The sequence below is a fragment of the Triticum aestivum genome, chromosome 7B (genome assembly GCF_018294505.1).
Source record: "Triticum aestivum cultivar Chinese Spring chromosome 7B, IWGSC CS RefSeq v2.1, whole genome shotgun sequence".
Classification (NCBI taxonomy): domain Eukaryota; kingdom Viridiplantae; phylum Streptophyta; class Magnoliopsida; order Poales; family Poaceae; genus Triticum; species Triticum aestivum.
The window spans coordinates 532,930,039-532,945,175 of record NC_057813.1 but is presented as its reverse complement, the minus strand read 5'-3'; the positions used below and the strand labels follow the sequence as shown (position 1 = coordinate 532,945,175).

Genomic DNA, 15,137 nt, shown 5'->3' with positions numbered 1-15,137 from the left:
AGTATAGTGGCAGGCTGACTTGTGGGCCTACTAAGTTGACGGGGACGGAGGGCTTTGTCAACTTAGTCAATAATATGCACAATTCTAGCTCCAGTGACCGTACGATGTCCATCCAACGGCCATAGTGCTTCTTCAACCTCTGGTCTTCTTGCCCCAGCTTCCCAAATCAGCGCCGGTCGTGCCTCGTGCTCCTGCCTCCCGTGGCCGGCTGTGATGCGGCGGAGGCCTCACCGCCCCCTACTACTCCCACCGCTGGCCAGGCCATCCCTCTACTCACCCACACCCCCTGTTATTTTGCGGCGACGGCAGCCTCAACCTCGTACTCCTCTTCGCGTGGGCATCCGCTGCTGCGTCTTCCCCGGCTCTGCATCGTCCCCTTCCTAGGCCTCGTCGTCGTCCACCGCCGTAGTGCTCTCGGCGTGGCGTGGTCAATGTGGTCAATGACTGACTTCCATCAGAAGAGTACTGTGCGTGGAGAGGCTGACAGCTGGGTCCATGGCGGCCGCAAGGAAGTGCCTCCTTATTACGCGCAAAATAATTATTCCTCCACCTGACAGCAGGGACCCACCGGACAGGCCACCAATATTTCACAAAAACAAACGTTTCCCCCCTGACTGCTGGGACCCACCAGCTACATCTTCGCACGCAAGGAAGTGCGTCCGGGCAAAAAAAACCAAAATGATTCGCCCCCCTGACTGCTGGGACCCACCAGCTACATCTTCGCACGAAAGGAAGTGTCTGACAGTCGGGACCCACCTGGTTGAAGCGTACGTAGCGTTGTCATTCTTGTCGCGAAAGTGTACGTACATACTGGTCAATGTAGAGGCATGCACGTGTCGTAGTAGAGGCGCGCACATGTCGATGTAGAGGCGCGCACGTAGCATGTACACGTACGTACAGCGGAGAGGGTGCAAGAAAGAAAATATGGCCACGTATGTACATACGGGCAGGCTCTCGAATGCCTACTCGCGCATATGTACATGGTTGGGTCGGAACAGAGAAACAGCGTCGTCGTCATGTTCATGGGGAGCCAACGGAATGCGCCATGTTCATGGGGAGGCAACGGAATGTGTCGTGTTCATCGGGGGGCAACGGAACGCGTGGGAGCCAACTGGCTTGGATGGAACAGGCGATGGAAATGAGACCTCGTGTACCGCACAACGGAGGAAATGGACCTCCTACGTTCAGAACGGGGTCCTATTAATCGGGAGGGGTGTGGCATACCGCAAAACGGAGGAAACGGACCTCCTACGGTCGAAACGGGGGTCCTGTTGATCGGGAGGGGTGTGGCGTACCGCAAAACGGAGGAAACGGACCTCCTACGGTCGAAACGAGGGTCATGTTGATCGGGAGGGGGTGTGGCGTACCGCAAAACAGAGGAAACGGACCTCCTACGGTCGAAACGGGGGTCCTGTTCATCGGGAGGGGTGTGGCGTACCGCAAAACGGGACTCCACGGGATACTGTTCATCTCCACCTTCGACCTCCTCCAGCCTCCACGGGCTACCATCGACCTCCTCCATCCTTCACGGGCTCCTGTTCATCCAGCCTCCACCGCGCGCTACTCCACCGGCTACTGTTCAACCACCCCTCCACCGTCTACTGTTCATCCAGCCCTCCACCGTCTACTGTTCATCCAGCCCTCCACACCACGGGGTCATGTTCAACCACCCCTCCACGGCCACCCCTCCACCGTCTACTGTTCATCCAGCCCTCCACACCACGGGTCCTGTTCATCCAGAGGCAACGCCACCGCTCACTGTTCATCCAACCCCCCCCCCCCCGCAACGCTCACTGTTCATCCAATCGATCGGCTTCAGTTAGCAGCAGTAGGGAAGGAATCGTTCCATCGGGTTCAGTTAACAGCCATCGATCGATCGCTCGGGTTCAGTAACGCGTAGCCTGCAGTGCAATCGCTCGGGTTCAGTTAGAGCCCAACGCCTCGCTCGGGTTCAGTTAGAGCCAACGCCTCGCACACGCGTACGTGTACGAGAGAAACGCGCATCGCTCGGCCCCCGACCTCCCACCGTAACCGGCAACTCCCTGAAATTTTCCTCCCCCTCGCTTCTACCACGGTTTTTTCCGTCATGGACGGCCCAAAAAATGTCATGCAGCTGCGTCTCCGGCCCTCCCAAGACGAAAAGCCCATTTTCTGTCATGATTTTTTGTCATAGAAGTAGGAGCCCACCACATCTATGATGATACCGAGTTTTGTCACAATTATCATCATAGAAGTGTCATATGTATGACAAAAAAAATTCGTTCGGCCCAAAATGTCACGGATGTGTCTTTTTTTGTAGTGCTTGGACTAAATGCCCGACCACTACAGAAGATAGAGAGAGAATGAAAGTCATTCCCTATGCCTCAGCCATAGGTTCTATCATGTATGCTATGCTGTGTACCGGACCTGATGTGTGCCTTGCTATAAGTTTAGAAGCGAGGTACCAAAGTAATCCAGGAGTGCATCACTTGACAGCGGTCAAGAACATCCTAAAGTACCTGAAAAGGACTAGGGATATGTTTCTCATTTATGGAGGTGAAAAAGAGCTTGTCGTAAGTGGTTACATCGATGCTAGCTTTGACACTGATCTGGATGACTCTAAGTCACAAACTGGATACGTATTTTTATTAAATGGTGGAGCTGTCAGTTGGTGCAGTTCCAAGTAGAGCATCATGTCGGGATCTATGTGTAAATCGGAGTATATAGCTGCGTTGGAAGCAGCAAATGAAGGAGTCTGGATGAAGGAGTTCGTATCCGATCTAGGTGTAATACCTAGTGCATCGGGTCCAATGAAAATCTTTTGTGACAATACTGGAGCAATTGCCTTGGCGAAGGACTCCAGATTTCACAAAAAGACCAAACACATCAAGAGACGCTTCAACTCCATCCGAGATTTGGTCAAGGAGGGAGACATAGAGATTTGCAAAATACATACAAATCTGAATGTGGCAGACCCATTGACTAAACCTCTTCCACAAGCAAAACATGATCAGCACCGGGACTCCATGGGTGTTAGATTCATTACAATGTAATCTAGATTATTGACTCTAGCAAGTGGGGGACTGAAGGAAATATGCCCTAGAGGCAATAATAAAGTTGTTATTTCATATTTCCTTATTCATGATAAATTTTTATTATTCATGCTAGAATTGTATTAATCAGAAACTTGATACATGTGTGAATAAATAGACAAAACACCGTGTCCCTAGTATGCCTCTACTTGACTATCTCATTGATTAAAGATGGTTAAGTTTCCTAGCCATGGACATGTGTTGTCATTTTATGAACGAGATCACATCATTAGGATAATGATGTGATGGACAAGACCCATCTGTTAGCTTAGCATAATGATCGTTCAGTTTTATTGCTACTGCTTTCTTTATGTCAAATGTATATTCCTCCGACTATGAGATTATGCAACTCCCGGACATCGGAGGAATGCATTGTGTGTTATCAAACGTCACAATGTAACTGGGTGATTATAAAGATGCTCTACAGGTATCTCCGAAGGTGTTTGTTGGGTTGGCATAGATCGAGATTTGGATTTGTCACTCCGAGTATCAGAGAGGTATCTCTGGGCCCTCTCGGTAATGCACATCATATGAAGTCTTGCAAGCAATGTGACTAATGAGTTAGTTGTGGGATGATGTATTACAGAACGGGTAAAGAGACTTGTCGGTAACGAGATTAAACTTGGTATGAAGATACCGACGAACGAATCTCGGACAAGTAACATACCGATGACAAAGGGAATAGCATATGTTGACATAGCAGTTCGACCAATAAAGATCTTCGTAGAATATGTGGGAACCAATATGAGCATCCAGGTTTCGTCGTTGGTTATTGACCAAAGAGGTGTCTCGGTCATGTCTACATAGTTCTCGAACCCGTAGGGTCCGCACGCTTAAACGTTCGATGATGATATGTATTATATGAGTTATGTGTTTTGATGACTGAAGGTTGTTAGGAGTCCCGGATGAGATCATGGACATGACGAGGAGTCTCGAAATGGTCGGGAGGTAAAGATTGATATATTGGAAGGTAGTATTCGGACACCAGAAGGGTTCCGTAATCTATCGGGTACATATTGGAGTATCGGAGGGGTTACTAGAACCCCCGGGGGAAAGATATGGGCCATATAGGCCATAGGAGGGAGGCAAACCAGCCCACATAGGTGTGGTGCCCCCCCCCAAGTGAGGAGTCCGAATTGGACTAGGGGAGGGGTGGCGCCCCCCTTTCTTTCTCCTTCTCCCTCTCCTTCCCCCTTTCCCCCTCCGGTAAAAGGAACGGGGGGGCGGGGGGCGAATCCTACTAGGAGCCCAGGTGGGACTCCTCCCACTTGGGGTGCGCCTAGGACCGGCCTCCTCTACCTCCCTCCTTTATATATGGGGGCGCCCCTAGAACACACACCAATTGCTCCAAGTTGTGTGCGGTGCCCCCCCCCCTCCACACTTTACGCCTCCGGTCATATTCTCACAGTGCTTAGGCGAAGCCTTGTGCGGATCACATCAATGTCACCACGCCGTCATGCTGACAGAACTCATCTACTTCCTCGACCCTCTGCTGGATCAAGAGCTCGAGGGACGTCATCGCGCTGGACGTGTGCAGAACTCGTAGGTGCCATAGTTCGGTACTCGATCGGTCGGAACAAGAAGACGTTCAACTACATCAACCGCGTTAAGTAAATGCTTTCGCTTATGGTCTACGAGGGTCCGTGGACACACTCTCCTCTCGTTGCTATGCATCTCCTAGATAGATCTTGTGTGAGCGTAGGAATTAAAATTGCATGCTACATTTCCCAAAATCGACTTCACCATCGAGTACCGTCCGGGTCGCCTCAACACCATGGCCGACACACTGTCCCGCCGCGACGCCGACCACAACACGGACGCCATCGACACCGCAGGGGTGGTCCCCTTCATCCGCTTGGGGCCCTCCCTCGCCTTCATCAACGACATCCGTCGGGCTACCGCGAGCACCACAGACGCGCATCACCTTCATCAACACCACGAGACCGGCCACCTTGAGGAATCGTGGTGCCTGAATGATGGCCTGCTCTTGCACGGGCGACGGCTCTTCGTGCCGGATCACGACGACCTCTATCACCAGGCCCTGCTACTGGCCCACTCGGTAGGCCACGAGGACGTGTAGAAGACCCTCCACCGTCTTCGAGCAGATTTCTACATCCCCGGTGACCGGGCGCTGGTGCGAGAATGGGTGCGGTCTTGCGTGACATGCCAACGCAACAAGACGGAGACACTACGGCCGGTGGGGCTACTACAGCCCCTTGAGGTGCCTTCTCAGGTCTGGGATGACATCTCCATGGACTTCATCAAGGGCCTTCCCAAGGTGGGCGGCAAGTCCGTCATCCTTACGATGGTCAACCGCTTCTCCAAGTATGCGCACTTCATTGCGCTTGGTCATCCCTAAACCTCCACCTCCATGGCACGTGCCTTCTTCAACGGCGTCGTCCTCCTCCATGGGTTTCCCTCTTTGATCGTCAGCGACCGTGACCCGGTGTTCACAGGTCATGTCTGGCATGATCTTTTTCGGATGGCGGGCATGAAACTGCGCCTAAGTACGGCATTCCACCCCCAGACAGACGACCAATCCGAGGTGGTCAACAAGGTGATTGCTATGTATTTGCGCTGTGTTACAGGTGATCGTCCCCGTGCTTGGGTGGACTGGCTGGCTTGGGCGGAGTACTGCTACAACACCTCCTACCACTCCTCCCCGCATGCCATGCCCTTTGAGGTGGTCTACGTCCGTCCTTCACCACCCATCCTGTCGTTTGAGCCCGGGACGGCCTGGACGGAGGTGGCAGGTGACCTTCTCCGCAGCAGGGATGAGATCCTTGCTGAGGTGCACCAACGTCTTCTCCAGGCCCAGCAGTTGTCCAAGAAATACTACGGCGGCCACCACCGCGAGGCAGAGTTTGCAGTGGGCGACTGGGTGTGGCTGCGGCTCATTCACCGCACCACGCAGTCACTGGACCCGCGCGCTAAACACAAGCTGGGCCCTCGCTACGTGGGACCGTTTTCCGTGTTGGAATGCATCAGCAAGGTTGCCTACCGCCTTCAGCTTCTGCCTGGCGCCCGCATCCATGATGTCTTCCATGTGGGCTTGCTGAAGCCTTTTCGAGGTGATCCGCCGGCGGCCGCATCGGCGCTTCCTCCAACCTCCGATGGACGTCTCCTTTTGGGTCCAGAGAAGGTGTTGAAGGCCCAGCAGAGCAGAGGAGTTTGGCGTTTGTTAATCGAGTGGCAAGGCCTTTCGGAGGAGGACGCCACTTGGGAGCAGCTCGAGGAGTTCCGCCAGCATTTTCTAGACTTCCAGCTCAAGGACGAGCTGTTTGCGTAGGCGGGGAGAGATGTTATGACCGGCATCACTTATAGCCGGAGGAGGCCCAATGGCGCGTCTAGTTAGGGGCTTGGCCCAACTTATCTTTATTTTTATTATCTCATCGAGGATTATATAAACGCTTGTAAGGACAAGTTTTGAAATTAAGCAATAAGTCATAGGGCGCTGATCTGCGCCGGTGCGCCGGCCCAACTATTGGGTCGGTCCAGCACCAACCGTCCCATGCACGGGCCCTAGCCACACGATGCAGCGAGCGCTGTCGTCTGATCCGGGGCCGTTGTCTTCCTCATATCCCCTTCTTTCCTTCCACGGCAGTGCGAGCGCCACCCTCGGGCCTGGGCGTCCTCCCGGCCGCCGGCTCCTCTCCAGCGTCACTGTCGCCTGCGTGGCCCACCCCCGGTCCGCCGTGGCTCTCGCCAGCTCTGCCGTATGCAGCTCCTACCGGCAAAGGTCGCAGCTCCGACGAAGGAGTGCCGCTCCGTCCAGCTTGTAGCAACGCCGCTCACCATCGATGGCCGCATCTCCGCGCGAAGCCGCCAGTAGTTCATCGCTGGCCCCTCGAGTTCGTAGCCGCTGCAGCTCCGCCGTGAAGCCATTGCATCAATGGTGAGGTGCCAGTCCAGCTTTTTGTCGCCTGGTTGAAGCTTTTCAAAAATATGGTTGAAGCTTTTCACGTCAACTGTTGCAACTTTTTTGTTGTGTACTCGCGGGTTGAAGCGTCCTATAAAGTCAGTTGAAGCTTTTTATAAAACCGGTTGAAGCTTTCTCAAAAAATGACGGGTGTGGATTTTTTATTTCATAGTGATCCGATGAAACTTCTCTATTCCGTCGTTTGCAGCTTTTCAAACTATGGTTGAAGCTTTTCGTATGAACGGTTGTAGCTTTTTTCAGTGCATGGTGTCTGGTTGAAGCTTGATATACCGCTAGTTGAAGCTCTCGAATTGAACGGTTGTAGCGTTTTTGGTCGTCGATTGCAACATCGGTGGAGGAGAAAAAAATGCTTCCAAAGTTCGTCCGGAAGCAGATGGTTGGGGAGGAGGTCGCGCACTCGCGCTGCCGTGGTTGAAGCATCTCCGGTGGACGGTTCCAGCACAGGGGAGTACGAACAACAGCTTGCGGATGGTATATCCATGGCGGCTTCCAACTCCGGCTCGCCGGGCGCGGAAGGAACCTGCAGTCGGGGGGGGGGGGGGGGGGCCAGAGGGAAAGAAGGGGATCTGAAGGATGGAGGTAACCTACGCGGGGTTAGGGCTAGCCGGCGGCGGGATCTGGAGGAGGAAGAAGGGGATTGGGAGGAGCGTGAGGCGTACGATGCGGTTCGCCTCGCTTCGCTCGAGTGGCCCGCGCGGGACCAGCGGAACAGTTCGGCCGGCACGCCGTTCCTAAACACTTACCTAAGTCATAACTATTGTCTGGCTCCCTTCAGGAGCCGGAACCCTAAACCCTAGCCGCCCCTCCCGCACCCTCTCCTCCTCGCCGCGCGACCACGGCGCCGACGCGCCCGCCCATCACCTGGCCATCCTCCCTTCCACCCCTACAACTTGAGGGCTAAGCCTGGTAGGATCCCAGCTCCTATCAAAACTACTATTAGATGTACCACCCTCACCTGCATTGAAATGCTTCGACTATTATACATGTACTGAATATGAAATACCATCTCATATCCCATAGAATTCATACCGAACGGAGCAGAACACATTTTCTTCAGGAGAACAGCCGGTAGAACCAAAATAAAGGAAAGAGTTTTCTTTTTTTGACACACCTGCTCTACAACTGATGTTGGCTTACATATTACAACACGAGATTATAAACCTCCAATGCCAAGCGGCACGAGGCTCTACGGCACTCAATATACAACTGTACATACGCCTTACATCCATGAGCAATCAACCCATAATAATTTACAGGATCATCAGCACAGGTTTTGGAATTAAGCAATAAGTCATAACTATTGCCCGGCTCCCTTCAGGAGCCGGAACCCTAAACCCTAGCCGCTCCTCCCACACCTTCTCCTCCTCGCCGTGCGACCACAGCGCTGCCGCTCGCGCCCATCACCTCGCCATCCTCCCTTTCACCCCTACAACTTGAGGGCTAGGACTGGTAGGATCCCAGCTCCTACCAAAACTACCATTAGATGTACCACCCTCACCTGCATTGAAATGCTTCGACTATTATACATGTACTGAATATGAAATACCATCTCATATCCCATAGAATTCATACCGAATGGAGCAGAAAACATTTTCTTCAGGAGAACAGCCGGTAGAACCAAAATAAAGGAAAGAGTTTTCTTTTTTTGACACACCTGCTGTATAACTGATGCTGGCTTACAAGTTACAACCTGAGATTATAAACCTGCAATGTCAAGCGTCACGCACGCACGCACGAGGCTCTAAAGCACTCATCTAAGCCTGTACATACACCTTACATGCACGAGCAATCAACCCATAATAATTTACACGACCATCACACAAAATCGCTGCTAGCATACAAGTGCACACCACTCACGTGCCACCCGCGCGCACACACAAAAAAAACCCATTCCTTCTCTTTTCACAAGGATCAAACCGGCGACAGCAAAAAAATATGGAACGGAATCGAACCACCTGGCTGGGAAGGACGATGACATTCCTTGGCGTTCATGAGAAGCCGACAGTTTTCCCCAGCAGCCACAGGAAGAGCGTCCACTCGAGCATGAATATGGTGTGGAGGTACGACCGGTCCAGCGTGAACCCGAACACGGTGATGCCGGCCTTGTTGTTCTCCAGGTACGTCACTGCAAGATCCTTTTTCATCAGCCCCAAAGATCATCTCATGGAAATTCGACGAAATGTATGGTGACTGTAGATGATCATACGTACCTAGTGCCTGCCTCTTCTGGAAGGAGATCACGTGCGTGTGAGGCTGGAGGAACTTGGTGTTCTCCAGCATGTCCTCATCACCGGTCTCCTCGCTGGACTCGCAGTCGCTCTCGTCCTCGGGGTACTCTTCCAGCATGGAGTTCTGGTTGGATCCCGGATTTATCTCGTCGTCCGGGACCGGCTCGATTGTGCAGCAGGCGTGCCACTTGGTGGTCTGGCCCGTGAGGGCCTGCGCTTGGTGAGTGATCTTGGCGGCGCTGCTCAGGATTATGATGAGCCCGGACATGAGCACCACTGAACATAGCTGCAGAATTCAACATGAAGAAACATTAGGACCAGTGCCTGGAAATGGTGCCAAGTATGCAGAGCTGAGACAATGTAAATAAGATGTGTCCGAAAATTCTTAATTCTTTCACCATTTTTTCTGTTCAAAATGCCGTAAGTTACCACATATATCTGTTTTGAGTTTAGCTGCTCCCAAGTAGCAGCTTATCCTATACAGTAGTGCTGCCAAATAACCGAAGTAAGAAACTAAGTAACACTGAAACTAGAACTTATAATGATCTGCTAGATTTGTTAATGCCACATAGGTCGCTGTTTGTGACTATGAAAAGATCTGAAACTAAAGGAGCTCTGCACCTCCTACACACTGTTCCAACCCCCTTCGGGTTGAGATGCCAATAAGATCACTGATTCATGGCCCTACTCACACCTTTGAAAGATGCCACACAAATTAGCATTCAGAAATGAATGAAGTGCCATTTTCAGGCCCAGCGACAGATCAGTGGCCAGCAGAGTGAATCACGTCACACCTTGCTAGCTTTGCTGTTTCTCACATGATACTACTCCAGATCACTTAATTATAGACGTCAGCCAGCCCAATTATTGGATTTCTAGATAATCTCAGATGAAGTGTGATTCTTCAGAATATCAGCTTATGTTGGCCTAAATACAGTGGTGCTTCCAGAATAGCTGAAGTGCCGCTGAAACTGGAACTTCTAACCATAGTAGATTTTTTTTCTTTTGAATTGTAACCATATTATATTTGTTAATACAGTATAGAGGTCGCTGTTTGCGATTATGACAAGATCTGGAAACTACAGGAGCTCTACACCTTATATACACTGTCCCAACTCCCATCAGTTTGTGATTTCAATAAGGCACTATCACTGATTCATGGCCCTACTCGTACCTTTACAAAGATGGCGCCCCAATTAGCATTCAGAAAAGAACGAAGTCCCATTTTCAGGCCCAGACAGATCGATCGCCAGCAGAGTGACTCACGTCACACCTTACTAGCTTCGCTGTTCCTCACATGATACTACTACCACTTAACTATAGACGTCAACCAGATTACTGGATTTCAATTATAATCTGTCATCTACTTAGAGGACAATGGAGCCTGTCCAGAAACCACCGAGCAAGTGTTTTTTTTCCTTTTCAGAGAAAGTCCTGAAAGTGTAACTATGAAGGCAACTGAATCCAGTAAAATTCAGCCCTTACGATTTGACCACAATTCTTAATCTCCCCGCAAAGGCAAGGTACCAATCAATCGATCGATTCTAGGCAGTTCCAACTTGCTTAATTTTTTTAACATAAAAAGTTATTGGTCTGGTCTAAATTAAACCGAGATAAGATAATCTCAAGTTGATTGCGATCCCCAATTTTGCCTGGCTGAAGAACACACACATCACATTCAGAATTGAGCCCAAGAGAGTGGAGAAATCAGGCAATCGAGGCTTACCGCGAGCTCGCCGGTGTGGAGGAGGTCGTCGATGGAGTCGTGGCGCGTGGTGAGGAGCACGGAGGCGAACTGGCTGGCGGTGCCGATGAGCAGCGCGGCGACGATGAACCGACGGAAACGGTGGCTGATGACCTTGAGCTGCTTGCGGATGTCGAGGTGCTCCCTGAGGACGCGCTCCACCCCCATCCTCCCTTCCTCCACCTCGACGAGCAGGGAGCCGGCGAAGTCCTCGAGGCGGAGGCCCTGGAGGTGGCAGATGAGGCGGAAGAGGACGCAGGTGAGGAGGTAGATGGCGCTGCGGTACATCCAGGAGGCCATCTCGAGGGAGCATGCGAGGACGTCGCTGAGGACGTCGTTGGCGAAGAAGGGGACGCGGTCGGCTGAGGTAGCGTACCACCAGGCCTTGTATGCGGCCTCGGCGGCGAAGCAGGGCGCGACGAGGGAGGCGAGGAGGCGGAAGGAGAAGGCGAGGCGGGCGGTGTAGTTGAGCCTGACGCGGTCGCTGTTGGTGCGGAGCTTGTCGAGGTAGAGCAGGCGGCGGAGGCCGATGCGGCGGAAGGAGGAGGAGAGGCAGAGGAAGCTGGCGCCTGAGGCGGCGGAGAGCGAGACCTGGACGACGGCGTCGAAGGGGCGGCGCGAGGGGCGGAAGGTGAGGAGGAAGTGCGCGGTGGCCGGGACGACCACGGCGAGGAGCAGGAAGAGCAGCCAGGACAGCGCTGCGCGGCCCGGGGCGGAGTGGTCCATGCACACCCACCGCAGGCACGACCGGAACCACTGCAGCTCGTCGTCCGCCCGCGACAGGGACCGCTGCATCGTCGCGCCGCCGCTGACGCACTTCCGCACCTCCGGCAGCAGCGGCTCCCCCGACCCCACCGGCGACGCGCTGGACCGCCGCCCCATCGGATCGATCGACGAACCGCCGCGGGACGGATTCGTCCCCGCTTGTGTCTGTTGTTTGCTTCAGAAGACGAGCTGTGCGCGTGGCGCTCCTTGGGTGGTGGCGGTGGAGTACAAGTGGAGGAGAGAGACGGAGGGGATCTTCTTTATATAAAGGCGACGGGAATTGGGATTGCTTGTGCTTGGGATCTTGGTATCTCTCTCTCGTGTCACGCTCTCGCGCAGGTGTGTGGGCGGGGTGGGGCAGGTCGGCGACGGAAGTGGTGGACAAGTTGGACGCTTCCATTCCATGGGTGTGTGTGACCTGTCACCACCAACAGAGCCGAACAGAAAGAAAGGTAAGTATTTACTTCGTTTCTAAATACTCTCGAAAATTCTACCTTCTATAAAGTTATGGTACGTCTAGGCGTATTCTCGAAAAAAACTTCGTTTTTAAACACTAGAACAATTCCCATGCGTTGCAACGGGATATAAATCTTCTAGTACGTCGACTTGTGATTTACCTGTCTATAATAATGCGATTGTTTAAATGAATGATCGTCAAATTCTGCCCATGAAACCTAATATTTTGATCTAAAGTTTGGTAAGTAAATTAAAGTGAAATTGGTTGAGAAGGTAAGTAAATTAAGTTGATTTATTGTCGTACAAGGAAGGTTGGACAAAAGAGTGGTGGGAAGAAAGGTGAAATGGGAACCTTACATTCTTTTTAAATATATAATAGTAGAGATAGTAGTATAAGATTTCAAGGAATATATACAGATGTACATAGACATATTTCAGAGTGTAGATTCGTTCATTTTGCTCTGTTCGTAGTCCATATTAAAATATCTATATAAGAAGGCTTATACTCTCACCGTCCCAAAATTCTTGTCTTAGATTTGTCTAAATACGGATGTATCAAGTCATGTTTTAGTATTAGATACATCCGTCGTTATTATGCAGCCGCGAGAGAGAAAACACCGTTCAAAAAATTCAAGTGATGGAGCGCGAGAGGAAAAACACTGTTCAAAAAATGTAAGACAAAATTTGGAAAAAGAAAATACATCCACAAATATACAGGTGCTATGACGACTATCTCTCGTTTCCCTTCCCTAATCCTAAACGGCTAGGGCAAACTCTCCCATCTAGATATCAATGGCGAGCCCGTGGATTCGCCTCCCTTCTGCCCGCCTCTCCAGCAGTCGGTGGTGGGGAGAGGAATCCCGGTGCCTTCGCTCCGGTTAGTAGTTTAGGTTAGGGTTATTAGTCCTAGCAAGTGCGGCGCTCGAGCGTATGGCGGCACTTCTTCTTCGAGTTTGTCTTTCGAGCTACAATCCTCGTCGAGTTCGTCCGTGTGGACGTAGTCGACGGAGCTCCGACGTATGTTCCCGTTGTCTCCTTGAGGTGGTGGGGTTAGAGTTTCACGTCATGTAGCGAGATTTCATGCCAGGTATTTCAAGTCAATGCAAGAGTTCAATAACAACGACAGCGGCTGTAGGACATTGGTCCTTACGACACCTTCCCCGCTGTCATCGACAATATCAAGCCAGCTCCAGTAGAGGAGCGGCGACAAAGACGCGTCGGCGGTAGTAGTGGTCTCGATATTTTGATGTAATTTTTATTATCTTTGAGATGTTTTGTATTTTTTGTAAACTTTTATAATAGATCTAATGCTTTTCTCCAAAAAAAATCTAGGTATTTGTGCTTGTATATTTTCATAGAAAGAGGTCAATTTTGTTAACTCTGTGTTTTTTTACAAATGTCACATTGAAAGGTATTTTCTTTTTGAATCGTATTTTTTTTAAAAAAAAGTGTAACACTGAAAGGTATTTCCATATGCTTGCGCAATTTCATGACAAAGAAGGCTTGGCAAAAAAAGATTTTCTTTTAGAAAATGACCGTTTAAATTCTAAGGCATTTTTTGCTTTTTAAGAAAGTTTATAATGTATCTAAGTAGATTCTTATTGCTCTGTCAGTTTTTGCCGATTTTTGGACTAACTAGTTTTTCTTACTTCCGTATATTTTTTTCAACAATAAATTTAGAATGAACCTGAGTAGAGCACAAGTTCACTACGCACAGCCTGATTGTCAACTGTAGCTTGTCAACCTTTTAAACTTCTTGCCTCACCTAAGTCACCTTGTCATAGAGCTAACCACCGGAAAAGTTACGAGCTGTTAAACTGGAGCCACACGAGGCTCTGTCAGATAGTGGTGCCTTCACACTGACGGTACCTATTACCTAGTCAGATCAGACATTACTTGTCTTTCATTTTCTCGAGCGGGTCAAGTAATATCAGACGATCTTTCCATCAACTTATCACCGCTCACAAACTCACACTTAAATCGCGACGTTACCTTGTTCGATCGCAACCGGCCGAGTTATTGCTGTCTTGCAGAGTATTGCATGAGCCTATCCACGTAGACTAGTACTTGTATTTGGTTACAGATCGTATCTGGATTCGATTTTATGTAGATTAGTACTACTAGCGTTAGTACATTGACTTCCTCTCATCCTCTCGACCCATTGTCACGTCACGTTGGTGGCTTTCGCCGCGCCCACTGACCGCATCCTCCACAGGATTCCTTTCCTTCCCTGGTGCCGCTTTCGGAATCCGTCCTGCATCTCCGGGCAGCCTAGCAATAAGTAGCAATAACATATTCGCAAAATAAATAAAAAAATAAGTAGCAATAACATCGGAAGCTAGCACGCAACAAGAATTCGCGTTCTCCCGGAATTATTGCGGCCAAGTTGCAACCTGCTTGCATGGCCAAGGACCCGTCCACCCGTATGTCGTAACTGGGTCGACGGTATCCCGGGCAGGCAGGGCGGAGGCCCGGCGAGCGCCCTGCGCACGTCGCTCTCGGGAGCCAACGCGTCGTAGGTCGTCGCAATGGCGACATGGCATGGCATTGCATGGCCGGCCTTCCTGTCCATTCGGTCCTACCGCGCGCGCGGAACGGGACGCCGCCGGCCACGTCTCCTTTTGCCTTTTGGCCGTCTCCAACGTACAGGAGGAGAAGGGGCCTCTGCCTCAAAAAGGCGGAGCGGGACGGGAGGGTTTGAAGATCTCTCGTTGCTCTGCTCTGGATAATGCGCGGCGCGTCGGGGTCTATTGAACTCGTCCCTCGTTGGTTCTTGGGCGTGTTTGAAGGGCGCGCATGAGGCGGAGGCGAGGCGCGGCGATAGGCGATCAGGAGTGTGGCTGAGGATGATAACTGGGATGCATTATTGGGATTCTTTCGTTTTCACGAGGTTTTATCAGTTGATAATCTATCCACGCGTCGATCGACTGAAG

At 51.2% G+C, this 15,137-nt stretch overlaps 1 protein-coding gene across 1 annotated transcript; it reads right to left on the bottom strand.

The window, feature by feature from the left end:
- Positions 1–8,634: 8,634 nt before the first annotated feature.
- On the bottom strand, positions 8,635–11,983 carry LOC123160724 (uncharacterized). The gene is made up of 3 exons (XM_044578570.1): positions 10,966–11,983; positions 9,222–9,525; positions 8,635–9,136 (listed from the first exon to the last, which is right to left on the bottom strand). The coding sequence occupies exons 1-3, from the start codon at positions 11,863–11,865 to the stop codon at positions 9,000–9,002; spliced, it is 1,341 nt and encodes a 446-aa protein (XP_044434505.1). The 5' UTR covers positions 11,866–11,983; the 3' UTR covers positions 8,635–8,999.
- Positions 11,984–15,137: the final 3,154 nt, after the last annotated feature.